The 14,325-nt window shown below is 40.0% G+C and overlaps 1 protein-coding gene across 3 annotated transcripts in view; it reads right to left on the reverse strand.

Annotated features, from left to right (window-relative positions):
* The window catches only part of AGMO (alkylglycerol monooxygenase), a 153,151-nt gene extending 139,071 nt beyond the window's left edge, over positions 1-14,080 (reverse strand). For all 3 annotated transcript variants that reach the window (XM_073003256.2, XM_073003258.2, XM_073003257.2), the window contains exons 1-2: positions 13,803-14,080; positions 11,443-11,573 (exon numbers count right to left, since the gene is read on the reverse strand). In XM_073003256.2, coding sequence (XP_072859357.2) covers positions 11,443-11,573; positions 13,803-13,934 — 263 coding nt within the window. In that variant the 5' untranslated portion in view covers positions 13,935-14,080. The remainder of the gene's footprint in view (positions 1-11,442; positions 11,574-13,802) is intronic.
* Between the last annotated feature and the right edge of the window lie 245 nt (positions 14,081-14,325).

Here is a 14,325-nt window from a genome sequence, read left to right on the forward strand (position 1 = left end):
TGACACAAATCGAGTTGAAATATTCCTGACATGCTACAGACAAGGCATTGCCTCCTCTCCTTTTCACACTCTAATACAAAGCCAAACTTTCTGCAAAGTGGTGGAACAGGAGAGGAAGGTCTGGGAGTTCTGTTCCCTGCCTTCGCTCAGCAAGGCAAATATGATCCTCTTCCATCCTCAATACACAAAAGCAGCCATGATTAACCTAAGGCAAAAAAAAGAACAATTCACACAAATGATACTGTTGGAATGCAATTATTCAACTCTGACAAGCCCTTTATTACAGGAAACAGCACCAATGTTTAAAAAACAATTGCTCTAACCAGACTCGACATCCCAACTCCTTAGAATTTCAGTGTAGTCCTACAGACAGCTCAGATGAGTTGGCAAACTATGGTTTGTTACAAATGGAGAGGTAATTAAGCATGAAAGAGAAGGGGAAGGAAAGAAGGAAGGAAGGGAGTATGCAAGCCTAAGCCTTGTTTGTCTAATGTCAAGTGATGATTTGTCATTACATGCTAACTGGGCTGAATCCAAATAAACTTTCTCTGAAGCTCCACAAATATTTCACAGAGAACTGGCATCAATACCAGTAGGTCATATGACTGCCAAACAGTGAAGAATGATACTGATTTTGGAGGGCATCCTCTGTAGTTTGGAGAAGCTTTCTCATATACCTTATGCTCATTCCTACACGTCATGTTCAATTCTGTGCATATTTCACCAAAAGCAAAATCCATTAACATATGCATAGAACTGTACCTTTGGGTTATCCAAATAATAAGCTGAAAAACACACAAGATAGCAGAAATTCTGTTGTTTAGTGTAATAAAAGATGTAACTTTCAATCTGTTCCTCACTTGTGAAGAAAGGATCTACCCTGCTATTCTTACGGCCAACATCAAACCAGCATGTGTATGCATACACACCCCAAGAATTGCAGCAGGGACTCTTTATTTAAAAGTGAAGGAATAGATTGAAACTTACAAATTTTCTTATGCTGTGCAACAGGATTTCAGCCTATTTTCCAATGTCAATTCCCAAAATGAAAACTGTAACCCTATAAATTCCTTTCATCTTCCAAGTACAAGGTAACATTACATCTCATACTTGATTAAATCAGTACTACATGACTAACATTTTAAACTGCTGCATTATAAAGATTTTCAGAATTTGAAACCAAATAACACTTGTCAAGGTTATTCCAGGTCAGAGAGGCCCACACTAACCACTCAGCCACACCACTCTGATTGTATTGGTGTGGATAAAATCCAGGAGGGCCAAACATGGCTGGGAGGTGCAAGTTCCCTCCCAACACCTTAGTCCATTCAGACCAAGCAGCTCTTCCAGGGAATCCACAAGATTAAATGCTCTGACTTTCCTACTGCAAGATAAGAATGCCAAAAATACCTACAAGACACATAGGCTCCCAGCAGATGGTCAAGGGTAACCTGGTTTTAGTACCACCAACCACCTCAGTCCCGAAAGAATCAATCAGCTGCAAAATTGTGTATTTTATTAAAGGTGGTGAAAATCAAAAAGAACAAAACCTCAAAACAGCTTCAACAGTGACAGAAAAGTCAAAAGCCTTGTGGAGCAAAATGAGCAATCAAAAGGCTTGAAGGAAGAACAAATCCAAGAAAACAAGGAAGCTAGCTAACCCATGCTAATACTTACATCCTGGCATAGCTTTGAAATAATTCTACAGGATCTACAGAGTGCACATCGTTTAACAGAGCATAGTTTTCTCTTAAGAGATAACTAGGCTAAACTAAATAACTTCTGTCTCCAATTTTGGTGAATATATTGAACCCTCATATGATGCCTTTAAGGAGGTTTTAGCTGGATGGACCTTTCTGGACTGGGGTTGCTGTCAGTCAGTCTAGAAACAGTTAGGGACTTGAGTCGCAGGAGTCACTGTCAAGTCAGACTTACGTTGTCCTGTAAATGATTTGTTTTTGTTTTTTTAGTGACTCAGACTTGACTTGCAACTCGCAGCCTACCCACCCTCCCCCTCTTCTTTTTTTTTTTTTTTTTTTTTTTTTTTTTTTTTTTTTGAGGGAAAAAGGCTTATTTTTAATAGGGGTTCAGACATGGGACTTCGGATCAAAAACCTGGACTCGGACTTGGTACCAAAACATTGCCAATGTCCCTGCTAACATTCAATGGTTCCCTCTTTACAGATTCTTTTCCCTGCCTTTTTTCCAGTCAGGGTCAGTTAGTGTTGTGTCAGAGTAAGAAATCAATGTGTGGAGTCAGATTCAGATCAAGTTTATTGTATTAGCTAAAAGCCGTCACAATTATTGAATACAGAAATGGTCAGATAAAAACATGATAAAAGCCGTCGCAATTGTTTAATGCGTGGAGTCAGAAGTGAATGCAACCAGCCAGCTAATAAAGAAGTAAATTAAGCAGTCAAGCTCAGTAATTCAAAAAGTTAACATTTCTACAAAAATATGTTTATTTTTATATAAGAACTACCAGCCAATGGGAACATTTTATTCTTTCTAATTTACCAGAGGCTGGGTGAATGTACAGAAACAAATAAGTGCCAGTTGAAGTAAACTAACACATAAAGGAGACATAGTAAAGAAGACTGTAGATCAATCTACTCTACAGGTTCCTGCCAGAACTATTTTTATCTGTTAATAATAAACTATGTCTTATTATGCATTCTTAATTAAAGCCACACTCAGTTTTCCTCACACCAAAACAAATCCAACATTTGTATACCCAAAATGCCAGTTTTCAAACCCTTCCAGAAGATCTGCCAATTAGGTGTTGAGTTTCCACAAACGTTCAGGAAGAAGAGAGTAAGTTCTTCCACCAATCCCTTCACTCAGCTGAAACCATTCTACTAATGAACTCTGTAGTAAGGAGTGAGCTCAGTCCAGCCTCAGTTCCCCTTCTCACAGAGATAAGACACCAGTGTTTACAGCCTCCTAGTTAACAGTGGGCACTTTCTCTCTCTTCTCCTGGTCTATCTGTTCTAGGCACAAACTACAAAGACTGTTTTTAGAAGAGCAACAGAAATCATGATCCCCTTTTCCTAATCTTGACAATGGCTATCGTTAAAATTTCTACTTATTTGCTGCATTTAGTGGAGCTTAGAATTTGCTCAGTACATTGTTATTTGCTTTATATGTTTCACTTCATACATCTGTCGATCTACCCACCACTCCAGAGCATGTCACACTAAACATCTGAATGCCAGAACAATTAATTTAATACAGTATATCACTAGAAGAAATCTATGAATTGTTTAAAGTTCAAAATTAGTTTTAAAGAATTTTTACAGCCTTCTAACTCATCATGCACACAAACCTTGCTATGGCTAGCTATCAGCATGTAATCAATGCAAAAACAGAGGCAGAAAGTGTAAGTCCTGCTGACCCTTACTAGTTTGAAATGAATGCTCAAATAAAGAGGCTGTACAATAGCTCCAAGGCAGAATATATCCTTTGCGTACAAAGGCATCTCCTGATAGGACTGGCACCCTCCATTGAAACTATTAGCATAATGGTAAATTTGAAGTGCTAGCACTCATTACGACACTCTCATAGCCATCTTATGTCACAGTGATGTTCCAAATGTATAGACCTCTAGATTGGTGCATACAAACAACTAAGGAACAGATGTTTTGTAAGTTGAATGTTTTTTAAATACCCATTCAAATGCAAACCACCTTAAAATACTTTGAATTATATCAAAGATAATTTGAAATAAAATATAGTGTTTATTGGAAAACATATTCCTCTCCCAGCTACTGAGAGGGTGGCAAGTAAGGCCTCATCGAACAGGAAGATAGGGGTGGATGATGTCATAGTCCCTGCTGGTCAGAAGGTCCTGGGGCTTCAACCCTGTGAGCCCCAGTTTCATTACACTACTGCTTGAAACCCAGGAGAGCTGCCAATAGTTACTGCGGACAAACTGAGTACAATGGAGGTGTGGAATAAATCCAAGGCAGCTTCACATGTTTCTATTAAATCAATTTCCAGGGATAACATCTACATTTGATATATGTAAGTCCAGTGACTATTTTCAATGGATGCTAATGATTAGAAAAGAATACTCAAGGTCATTTAACACGTTAAACACAGTTCAAGTGCTAGGAGAACTGAATATGAAATAAGAAGCTATTGACACCAGAAATATGTAAAATTACACAGAAAGAAACCCAAACAGTACTTTCCCGTACCTTCCTCCTTTGTGTTTTTGGTATTACTTTTGTTTACTACGTATCTTTAGTGTGGTATCTGCTTGATTCTGTTTAGTATCTATATATTTACTATTTTTAGCTCTCAATGTTGTGTTTTAATGATGTAAGCCACCTTGGGCCCTTTTGAAGTAAAATAATTTAATTTTTCTAAATAACCATTTGGTATGCAATAGAAAGCTTCTGTGACATGACTAATAAAACTACGTTAAGGGAACACCCTGCATATGGAAGAATACAAGCAAGAGAACTAGAAATACTTCTTAATTTTAGCTACAACCACCCCCTCTTTAAAAAAAGAGAGTATAGGATCAGATGAAGCAAAAGGGAAAATATATTGTTACAACTATAAAAATTATTTCCCAAACAAGTATGAGAATTTCATGTGCATGCTCTGTTAACAAACAAATGTATAAATATAAGAAATAATGCACATACTTGGTTACATCTGGCATATAGTTGCTTCTAGGAGAATATGGCTTTTTGTGTTGTTTTTTAAAGCAAGTGTTTGAAGCAAGCATTTCAAGATTTTTGGCAAGCACTGTTTATAATATATTTTTAAAGGGAAAAAATTTCAGAAATAACTACAAGTAGGAATTTCATATGGCTGACAACCCTGTACATAAAGAAGCTGACTCTCCTTAGTCAAACGTAGCTGCAGAATGTGCATCGCTGGCTCCTCCTAGAGTTGAGGGTGGCAAAATCCTCAAAAGATAAGAAGTGGTTAGAAATGTCTGGTTGAGGGATTACAAAGTTACAGTCCAAAAATTTCAGTTTTCTAAACTCTGGCCCACACAAAATCACACTCAGATGGCAACTTTATTTATTATGATAGTGAGACTAGAAGGCTATATAAGATGTGGGTGACTCCAACTTGAACTTTCCACTCCGTTCAAGCTTCAGCAATGTTGGCACAGATGGTCGAGGGCAGCTCAGTATGTAACTATGAACTTTTGTTGCTCACAGAACGTCTGAAATAACACTGAGGTGATGCACCACCATACCATCCTTAAACACACTGATTTGACCTGATTTTGGAATCTAAGCAGGATTCCTCTAAATCCAAAGGGTTTATGCTAGTAAGAGCTGTCAGCGTTACTGGACCACATAGACCACTGGTCTGGCTTCGCATGTTGGCTTCCTACATTTTTTTCAAGCTGTACAATATGATATTAAATATAAAGGAAAAATGAGTTAAGATTGAGCTGAAAAAAGAAATAAAACTAATCATTGACAGGTATTAAATTGGGTTCAATTTTAGGTTTTCTTTGCATCCTCAACAATAAGTTTTTTGTTGTTGTTCTACACAGAAAGAACTATTTGAAAATTCAGTGGTTTAGGTCTCTAGCTACAGAGGAATTAGATTCCCCACTGTGCCTCCCTGACAAGGGGTAGACTCAATGATCCATTGCATCCCTTCCAGCTCTGCAGTTCTAAAATGCTGTTGATGATGATATATTTCCAGAATTTCTAATATTGTCTTTGTAATCCATATGTTATGTTCTGAGGAACTCCTAAAATGTATAAAAGGGTACCTTGTTTTACCTCATCTCTGGACAAAGATCCTGATGTCATTTTTCTCTTCTAAATTCATTTCTCTAAAGGGACAGTTTCTCATAATCTCTGTATCCATGTTTATCCACTGCAGTTTTTTTCAATGTTTCTCAATCTTGTGCTGTATCCATTCTAACTATTGCTAGCTTTAATGAGATTAAACCTTTATGTAACAGATTTTTATCTGTATCAGTAAATAAAGAGAGAGATACAAAGTCAGCAACATACTTGGCCTATCACACATTATATCAAAAGTAGTATATCTTTTCTGATTTTTTTTAAAAAAAAACCTGGAGCATTTTAGTCATATGTGCTAAAGGGAACCTCTGTACTTGTATTCTTGTGTTTTTACTGGACGTAGCTGCCATCAATGTCATATGGAGCATTGTTTCTGTGATTTTAAGAGAGACTGATTTAAATGGAGGGGATGATCATAACTTGTTCCGCTGTGCCACAAAGTAAATCTTTCCAAGATTTGGTTCTTTCAAAGATTTTGCCCTGCTCAAGTTTTGTATCAAAGGTAGCTTACTATATTCCTACGTTCCCATGAAGCTGAAGTCAAATGAATGATGTGAGAAAAAAAGACGTGCATATACAGTAATTGTCTTGCTTTTTCTCTTATTTTATTGTTAAGATCTATTGACAAGTTGTAGTTCAAGCCCATCATCATCCCCACAACATTCAAGGTTCATCCAGTTTTCACATGGAAGACCTTAATAACTGAACAAACATTCAGGGTTTTACAACTGAACACTGAATCCAGAAAACTGAAAAAGGGGCATAGACCTGGACTGATCTATGGACATCTCACATTCATACCTAAACAAATACTTTCCCAGCTGCATACCTTACTTGAGGAAACAAGTAATAATATATATGTAGCACATGTTGCATTATGGAATAAAAAGTATAAGAGCAGACTGCCTTTAAAATAAAGATCGTTTTCCACAGTCTCATTGGTTTGAAGAAGGATGCTCTGTTCATCAACTGAGAAGCAAACTGCACAATCTTCAATGGGACATAGACCTAGGTATGCAAGTATATGAGACTGCAACCTAAATAACATTTCCTATTTCTGACGTTTTAAAAGGAATTGCTAAAAATTTACATTTCCTTTAATTTTTGATGTCTCTCTTACATATTCATGAGGATTTTACATTGCTGTTTCTTTTAATTCATAATGGAATAACAAAGTCATAACGAGGGCAAGGCAACTGGACCTTGATCTCGAATGCTGAGTTTAAAAGGAGCAAAATGTGCTGCCAGAAAGGCATTGATCTGCTTGCTGCTTTTTGCTAGTGGAAGAGCAAACCCTCCCACCCTAAACATTTGTACCACTTCCAGGCACTCCTCCCTGGGTAGAAGGAAACAAAAAACAGACGGCCTTACTCTTTAATCAACATAGCCATCATATTCAGACCCTGGTGTTCCTCTCTGTTCCTCTGACCTCTCCCTGTTTATGCCTACCTTACATTAATCACGATTTACTAATAGGGCTGTAAAGACCTGGGTGCCAAAATTACTAATTCAAGCCCTGCAATTTAATGTTAGCAATACAATCCTTTGGCTGAATTCCAGTAGCCCCCTTGAATGAATGGAATTTATGGAGCAGTTGATGCACCAAAACCCCCAGTGATTCAATGGTCACTTCATACTGAATTTCACCATTGAGTTTTTGTTTTGATGTAAGACTTACTCCCCAAAATGACCTGATGCCCCACTTTTTTATTGGCCATTCTGACCAGGGTTGAGGGACGTATGTACTGCAGTCCAAAATAACTGGGGAGGCATCAGGATGGAAGTATGTTTAAGGCAGCAGCAACAGTGTAACTATGCTTTATCTGTCAACATCTTCAATTGTTTCACTACTTGTGCCCCATGCTTAAAGTCTGAAATCAGTGGCTTCAGTTCTTCCACTGTATGTCAAAAAAAAAAAAAACCTTGCTGATCGTATGTCTGAAAAAAGTGCTCTAAGGACAGAACTGATCTACTGCAACTGCTCACCATTTTAACACTAATCACAAGCTTTCCAAGGAAGTGGTAAACTTCTGCTGCTAGCTGAGAAAATGAAAATTAGTCCCTAGGAGAGGATACCATCAATAGTGCGTTAATCTAACCCTCAGCTGTTAATGATTTACACTGCAATTTCCCTTGATACAGTGAACTGTGCTGAAATGTTATCTTAACCATTTCTGTTGGGTTTCTTTAGTATGCATTTGCTGAAACGGGGCTGACTGACATTCTAATGGAAATAACTATTTGGGTTTTTTTGGAAGTAAAAAATGTATTACCTTCTTACCTTGTTCAGTCATTTCTGCTGCTCTTAATCACTTAAAACATAAAACAATGCTTGATCAATTTGTATAATTTATATAAGTTTGTTAAATTATTGTTGGTGTCTACCCTCCAGAGAAATGCCGCAAGCTAGACTTAAATTCTGTTCAGAAATCAAGAACAAACCCTTTGCATAATAAACTATGTTTTGTGCTAAAGAAAGGTTAACTCATTTGAATCCAAATATCCATGTGGAGGAGCACACACATGGAGTCAACACTTAGGCACTTAGTACCCACTTACTGACACGAACACTGACTGCATGACTGTAAAGTGTTCACGTCTTCGTATCTCGAAAGCCTTTTTCCTTTCTTTCTTGTTTGCTACGCCTATACACACATACCAAAACAAGGAATTCAATTGGGCTTAGTTCTAAGTATACTTCCTTAGGATTGAATGATATTTCAGTATTCCTCAGGGGTTTGTGGTTTTTGTTTCTGACAAGTTCCACCAAATTCAGTGTATGACTTTGGTTCCCAGTAACATTTTTCCCATTTATTTATCTCTATACTTCATAAAAATTGGTGATAAAACAAGAACAATAAAATTGAGAAGTCGCACATTGAATAAAACCAACAGAACATTTATCAAAGAGATTGGTTCCCAGCAAAAACAAATCACTTGTAAATGCCCAGGTAGACAGGAAGGACTTAGCCTAGTCTCAAAATGTAATAAAGCTGGCATCTGGCTTAACTTTAGAGGAAAGACGATTTGAAATCAGGAAGTTACCCCATTATTTTGGTCACTTTCTGATGTACTTTTCTGATATGCAAAAAAGCCTCTTCCAAATCTAAGAAAAGGGGATGTTTATGATGGAGATGAAATTCTTATATCGTTTAATAGATTTCAGAGTAACAGCCCCCCACTCACTGAAGTGATGTATTTGTCACCCAGCAAGGGGCTATAGGTGAGGGTGGTGTGGCAGCTGCCATTTTAGAGGCTGCCAGCTGTCTCCTTCCCAAAAAGAAAAGTGATTTCACAGAAGATCTCGCAGCAGTAGTAGCACCGGAACGATCAGGTGGGCCGTGGTTGGGGATTTCCCTCCCCAAAGCAATACAGATTGGTAGGTTTCAAATCTGGCCTACCAATCTGAGATATAAAAAGGGGAACAGCAGCTGAAAGAGCCATTCAGCCTCAAGCCTTTTCCCTCCCTCCCTTCCTTTTTTAAATCTTGTGTTTTGGTTAGCAGAAAAAGGGTTGGATGTGCTCTAGCACAGCTTTGCTGGACATGGCTGGAAACATGAAATCAAGTCAGGGGCAGGCAGGCTCTTTACTCTCTCTAGTGGATTCCCTTTAAGGGTGTGGGGTGTAGAGACATTGTGGGGGGTTGGCTTGGGACGCCATGAACTCTCCACTCTAGGGGTACCAGAAGGGGCTACAGAGCAGCAGACACCCACATGGTTAAAACCGCTTTTCTAGTTACTTTGGTTATAACAGCAGTAGGCAGTGTATTAACTCTTTTGAAAGAACTAAACAATTAGGTTCTTTTGAAGTTTGGTTCTATAAACAGCAGCAATGATTAAAGGAAACAACTAGAGAATGGCAGACTTTACCTTTGAGCCTTGTTCTAAACAGGTGGGTCTGCTTAGTTGGGAAGTAAAACAACATATAACAACATGATCATAATTGACAATGGCTTAAGACACCTGGTTCAGAAAAATTACAAAAATCCAGAGGGAAACAACATGCTGGATAGCCATCTCAATAGATTAAATATTAGCCAAGATTTCTTAAGCGATTATCAAATGTGATAATTATGTTATCTATGGATATGTTCCTTCCCAACTAGCCAGACCAACCTTTTCAGAACAAGGTTCAAAGGTAAAGTCTGTCATTATGTAATTGTTTCTTTTAATCATTGTTGCTATTTATAGAACCAAGCTCTGAACTGCTGGATAGCTCAGTGGTTTAATAATCTGGCTGGGGAACCAGAAGTTGGGAGTTGAATTCCTGTGGCTCCTTGATAGGGGCTGGGTTCAATGATCCATAGGGTCCCTTCCAGCTCTGCAGTTCTAAGGTTAAAGAACTCAATACCAAAAACGGGTCTCAAATCATTACTAGCTATGAAATGCAACCAAACATCAAAACCCCTTTATCTTAAAGCCTTGCATGAATGTTTTTCAGTCTGGTCTATGTATTCTGACTATTGCATATGATGAAGTGGACCTGGTCCATGAAAGTTTATGTTAAATATAGCAGTTAGTCTTTAAGATGCCACAGCACTTTGTTTTGTGTTAAAGACTCTCTCATAACAATTAGTCATTTGTTGGAAGCCTGCCAAACAGAAGAATCTTTGTTGCCAGTGGAAGGAGGGACTAGTTGGGCCTCCCTTGGGAGAGAGCTCCAACCAAATCTTCCTAAAGCTGCAATTATATTGTTTACACACGTCTCAAGGCTTTTTCAGAGGCAACATTTGTTCCATGTTAAGGACCAGGTTGCACATTAATCCTATCAGAATTTTCCTTATGTATTCTTATTTTGTTTTGTATTTGCCTCAAGTTCCCATAACTTTTTCTCCCTCCTCAAAAGCTTGCTTATATTTTGTGCTCCTTTGGGGGATGGGTGCTTTAGTGCTATGGTGCCTTCCAGGTACTTCAGCACTAAGACACCAGATGAAGTAAATGCCACTTTCTTCTGATAAAGCACACTTTAGAAAGACAGTGAGATGTGGTGGACAGAATGTTAAATTAGGGCTCAAGAAACCTCACTTCAAACCACTGGTCAGTCAAAGAAATTCACTGAGGTGCAGCAATGTTAAACTTGAACACAGCATCCTGAAAACACTATTAAGGTTGCCATAAGTAAGAAGGAAATTGATGGTACTGTACATAACAAGAACAAACCCAGTTTGGATTCCACCACAAGCTTTCCCATCCAATTCAAACAAGACTTCTGGAAAGTTGTTTTACAACCATTAGACTCAGGAAATTATATCTGGAAGAATGCAACACGTGCCTGAACTCTCTCCTATATATATTTGCTCTGAAGTATGACTCTCCTTACTCAAATCTGCACAGATTAACAATCCAGGTTCTCAATAAACTCTAGGGTGGATGGTGTTGAATGTCACAAACCCAAGAACAGTGCTCCTAATTTCACCACTTGCATTCTTACAGGGCTGGAGACAAAAAAAGAAAATTACATCAAGTCTCTAGTTCTGATAAATCCTGTGAGGAAAAGGAAGCAAAACAAAGTCCTGTCTGGAAGACCCTGCACAGCTTTTTCAAATTTTCTCCTTAGTTAATGTTTATAAAAGCTCTAAACACAACACTTGTAATCGGGGAGCTCTCTCCTGTCTAAATCTGAATCATCCAAATCATGCAACTGACCAGACTTACTCTGGGAGTCGAGACAGGACACCTGCAGAAAGGCACGCTATGCTATCATTGACCCGAGCTGATGAATGTCCCTTCTGGGCCCACTTAATAACAAACTCCAGAAGAATCAGGGTAATGAACAAAGGAGTTGCCTGAAATGAGAGGGGGAAAAGCAACAAGATGAAGAGTCAATGATATAATAAACATTCTGCCATAATTTTCTGTTAACAAATTGAGTCTGAATACACATATTCTCACTTTACTTCTCCTATAATATGTCACACTTATATCTCAATTAATAAGTTATGCTTGCATAAGCACTGCACCATTTTACAAGTAATGCTGACAATGCAATTCTGTGCACATTTATTCAGGATTAAGTCCCATTCACCTCATTCTAGGGCCAAAGCAAACATTCTCGAAATATGGAAGATGTAGCTACATATCTCATTTCAAAAACAGTTAAAGGCACCAGGTGGGAAATATTCTAATCATAAACAATGGCTGAAATCCCATTGCACCACTACACAAAAGGTGTAACTTTTGGAAGCTAATTGCCTCAAGTCTCTATAGTCATTATCTGTTTCATACTCAGTTGTGCAACTCAGCATACAGAATCTACAGATTTTTTGACCTGAGGCAATTAGCCTTCAAAAGTTATGCCTTTTGCTGGCTGGATAACTCAGGGAGTTAGGAATCTGGCTGCAGAACCAGCGGCTGGGAGTTCAGTTCCCCACTATGCATCCCAGAAGAGCTAGCTGTGTGGCCTTGGACAAGTTGCACAGTCCCAGGAAGCCCCCAGAAGAAGGGAGTAGGAAACCACTTAAGTGTTTTTTACTTGGAAAACCCTGAAAAGGTCGCTGTAAGTCAGAACTGACTTCATGGCAGAAGACTATTATTAATATAAAAGGATATCAACCAATATGTGTGCTGAGGGGAGGTTTGTATCTTTACTCCATATTGTAACCAAAATCTAAAACTCCCCCTTTTCAATTTTAGGCAGATTGAGATTCCATCACATTAGGTAGCATATCCCTCCCCTGCCCTCAGGATGTCTGAAAGATATTTCCCCCCCCCCACTGCCCCACACTTATAGACAACTTAATCAACATAGCTCAGTGGTTTAGGTAATTACTTGGGGAGCCAGAGGTTTGGAGTTTGTTTCCCCACTGTGCTTTCCTGACAGGGGCTGGACTCAATGATCTAAAAGGTCCCTTCGAGCTCTGCCGTTCTAAGATGATAATATGTATTTTTTTTTAGTACATCTGCTTCTTGGAAGGGATGACTTACAGAGCTAGTTCACTAAACTCTGTGTTGGAAGTGACTGGATGAAACTTCATTTACAATGAAAAAAATGCATGTGTTTGCATTGGACAGGGGAGAAACAGAGGCTATCCTTTACCTTTTGTTAAGCTGCCCTTCCTTCCATTTATACTGATATCCTTGGGGTTGCTAATATGACTTCCATCTTTCTCACATCTTTCTTTTTGCTCCTACCTGGTACAGGAGACATCTTGCCTTTGCCATCTCAATGATCTTCTCTAATAAACCATACCTTTTTTCCCCTTACAGAGAGAGGTTTAGATATGCTTTCATTTCCAATGAGCAGCAGCAAAGTCTTTTAGATACCTATTCAGAAGTAAACACCACTGGTATCAACATAACTTGCTCTGAACTTGGTGTATGAGATCTCAGTCAAAATGTGTATCTTACAATGAACCTGAAGGGCATAGATCTTTCTTCTTCTTCATAGGTTTGTCTCTCCATTCCCCCAACATTTTCCTCTTTAATTGTACTAACACAGATAGACTGACTAACATGGCTACTTCTTGGAAATTACCTCACAGTGTGGTTGTGGGAATAAAAATGTGGGAAGGGAAACCCCAGTATTTTGCACCAACCCTCTTAGAAGAAGAGTGGCTGAACCTGTAGGGGATGTTTATGCCCTTCCAATAAAGGGAAGGGAAAACTCTGGAGGCGGTGGCGATGCTGCTTTAGGACAGGTTTTTTCGCTTTCTCAAGCCAAAGATTCGGATCTGGAGGAACATGTGAACTAGCACTCACGCCTTAGTGCAGGGGTTCCCAACCTTGAGTAGCCAGGTATTCTTGGACTACAACTCCCAGAAACCCCACGCAGCACAGCTGGGGGTGAAGGCTTCTGGGAACGGCAGTCCAAGAACGCTACGAATTACCGCAGGTTGGGAATCACGGTCTCAGTGCATGTCCCTCTCACCAACAAGTGAATAGCCGTGGGTTTGCTCCCAGTCGGAGGGCAGGAGGCAATAATACCTGAAGCGCCTCAAAGACGAGGCGCCTCATCCGACACACACCCCTCCACGGGCCCCGCAGGGAAGGTGGGCGAGGCGGCCGCGGGATCTCACCTGGTCCACATAATCGGGCGCCTCCTCGACGCTGCGGAAGGAGCTCTCGTTGGGCGTGAGGGCGTAAAACATAACGCGGAGAGGCTGGGAAAGGGAGAGGGCTCGCTGAGGGGAAAAAGCTGCCGCCGCCATGGCTAGCTCGCCTGCTTTTTTGTGTTGTTTGCGCAGCTGCTCCGGGGAAGAGAGACCGAGCCCTGCGCGGGCGAAAATGGAGAGGGGCCCGAGATGAAGTCTCGCCCTCAGCTCGAAGCAAGCTGGACCTGGCGAGGCAGCAGAGGCCAAGCGCCCTCCGGGGCAAAGTAAAGAGGCGCTTGGTTTCCGGCGCCTGGGAGGAGCTGCCACCCGCCTTTCCCCGCCTCGGTCTGCCTGCGGGAGGAGGTAGAAGGGACGCGGTTCTCCCCGGGGTGCGACGCTCGCTTCCCGGTTATGTAAAGTCAGTAAGGCGTCCCTGGGGAAGGGATCGGTGCCTTAGGAGCTGGGCCCTTGCGGGGATTTAAGCGAAAGCTGACGGGTGGGTGGGATG

The sequence above is a fragment of the Pogona vitticeps genome, chromosome 6 (genome assembly GCF_051106095.1).
Source record: "Pogona vitticeps strain Pit_001003342236 chromosome 6, PviZW2.1, whole genome shotgun sequence".
Taxonomy (NCBI): Eukaryota; Metazoa; Chordata; class Lepidosauria; order Squamata; family Agamidae; genus Pogona; species Pogona vitticeps.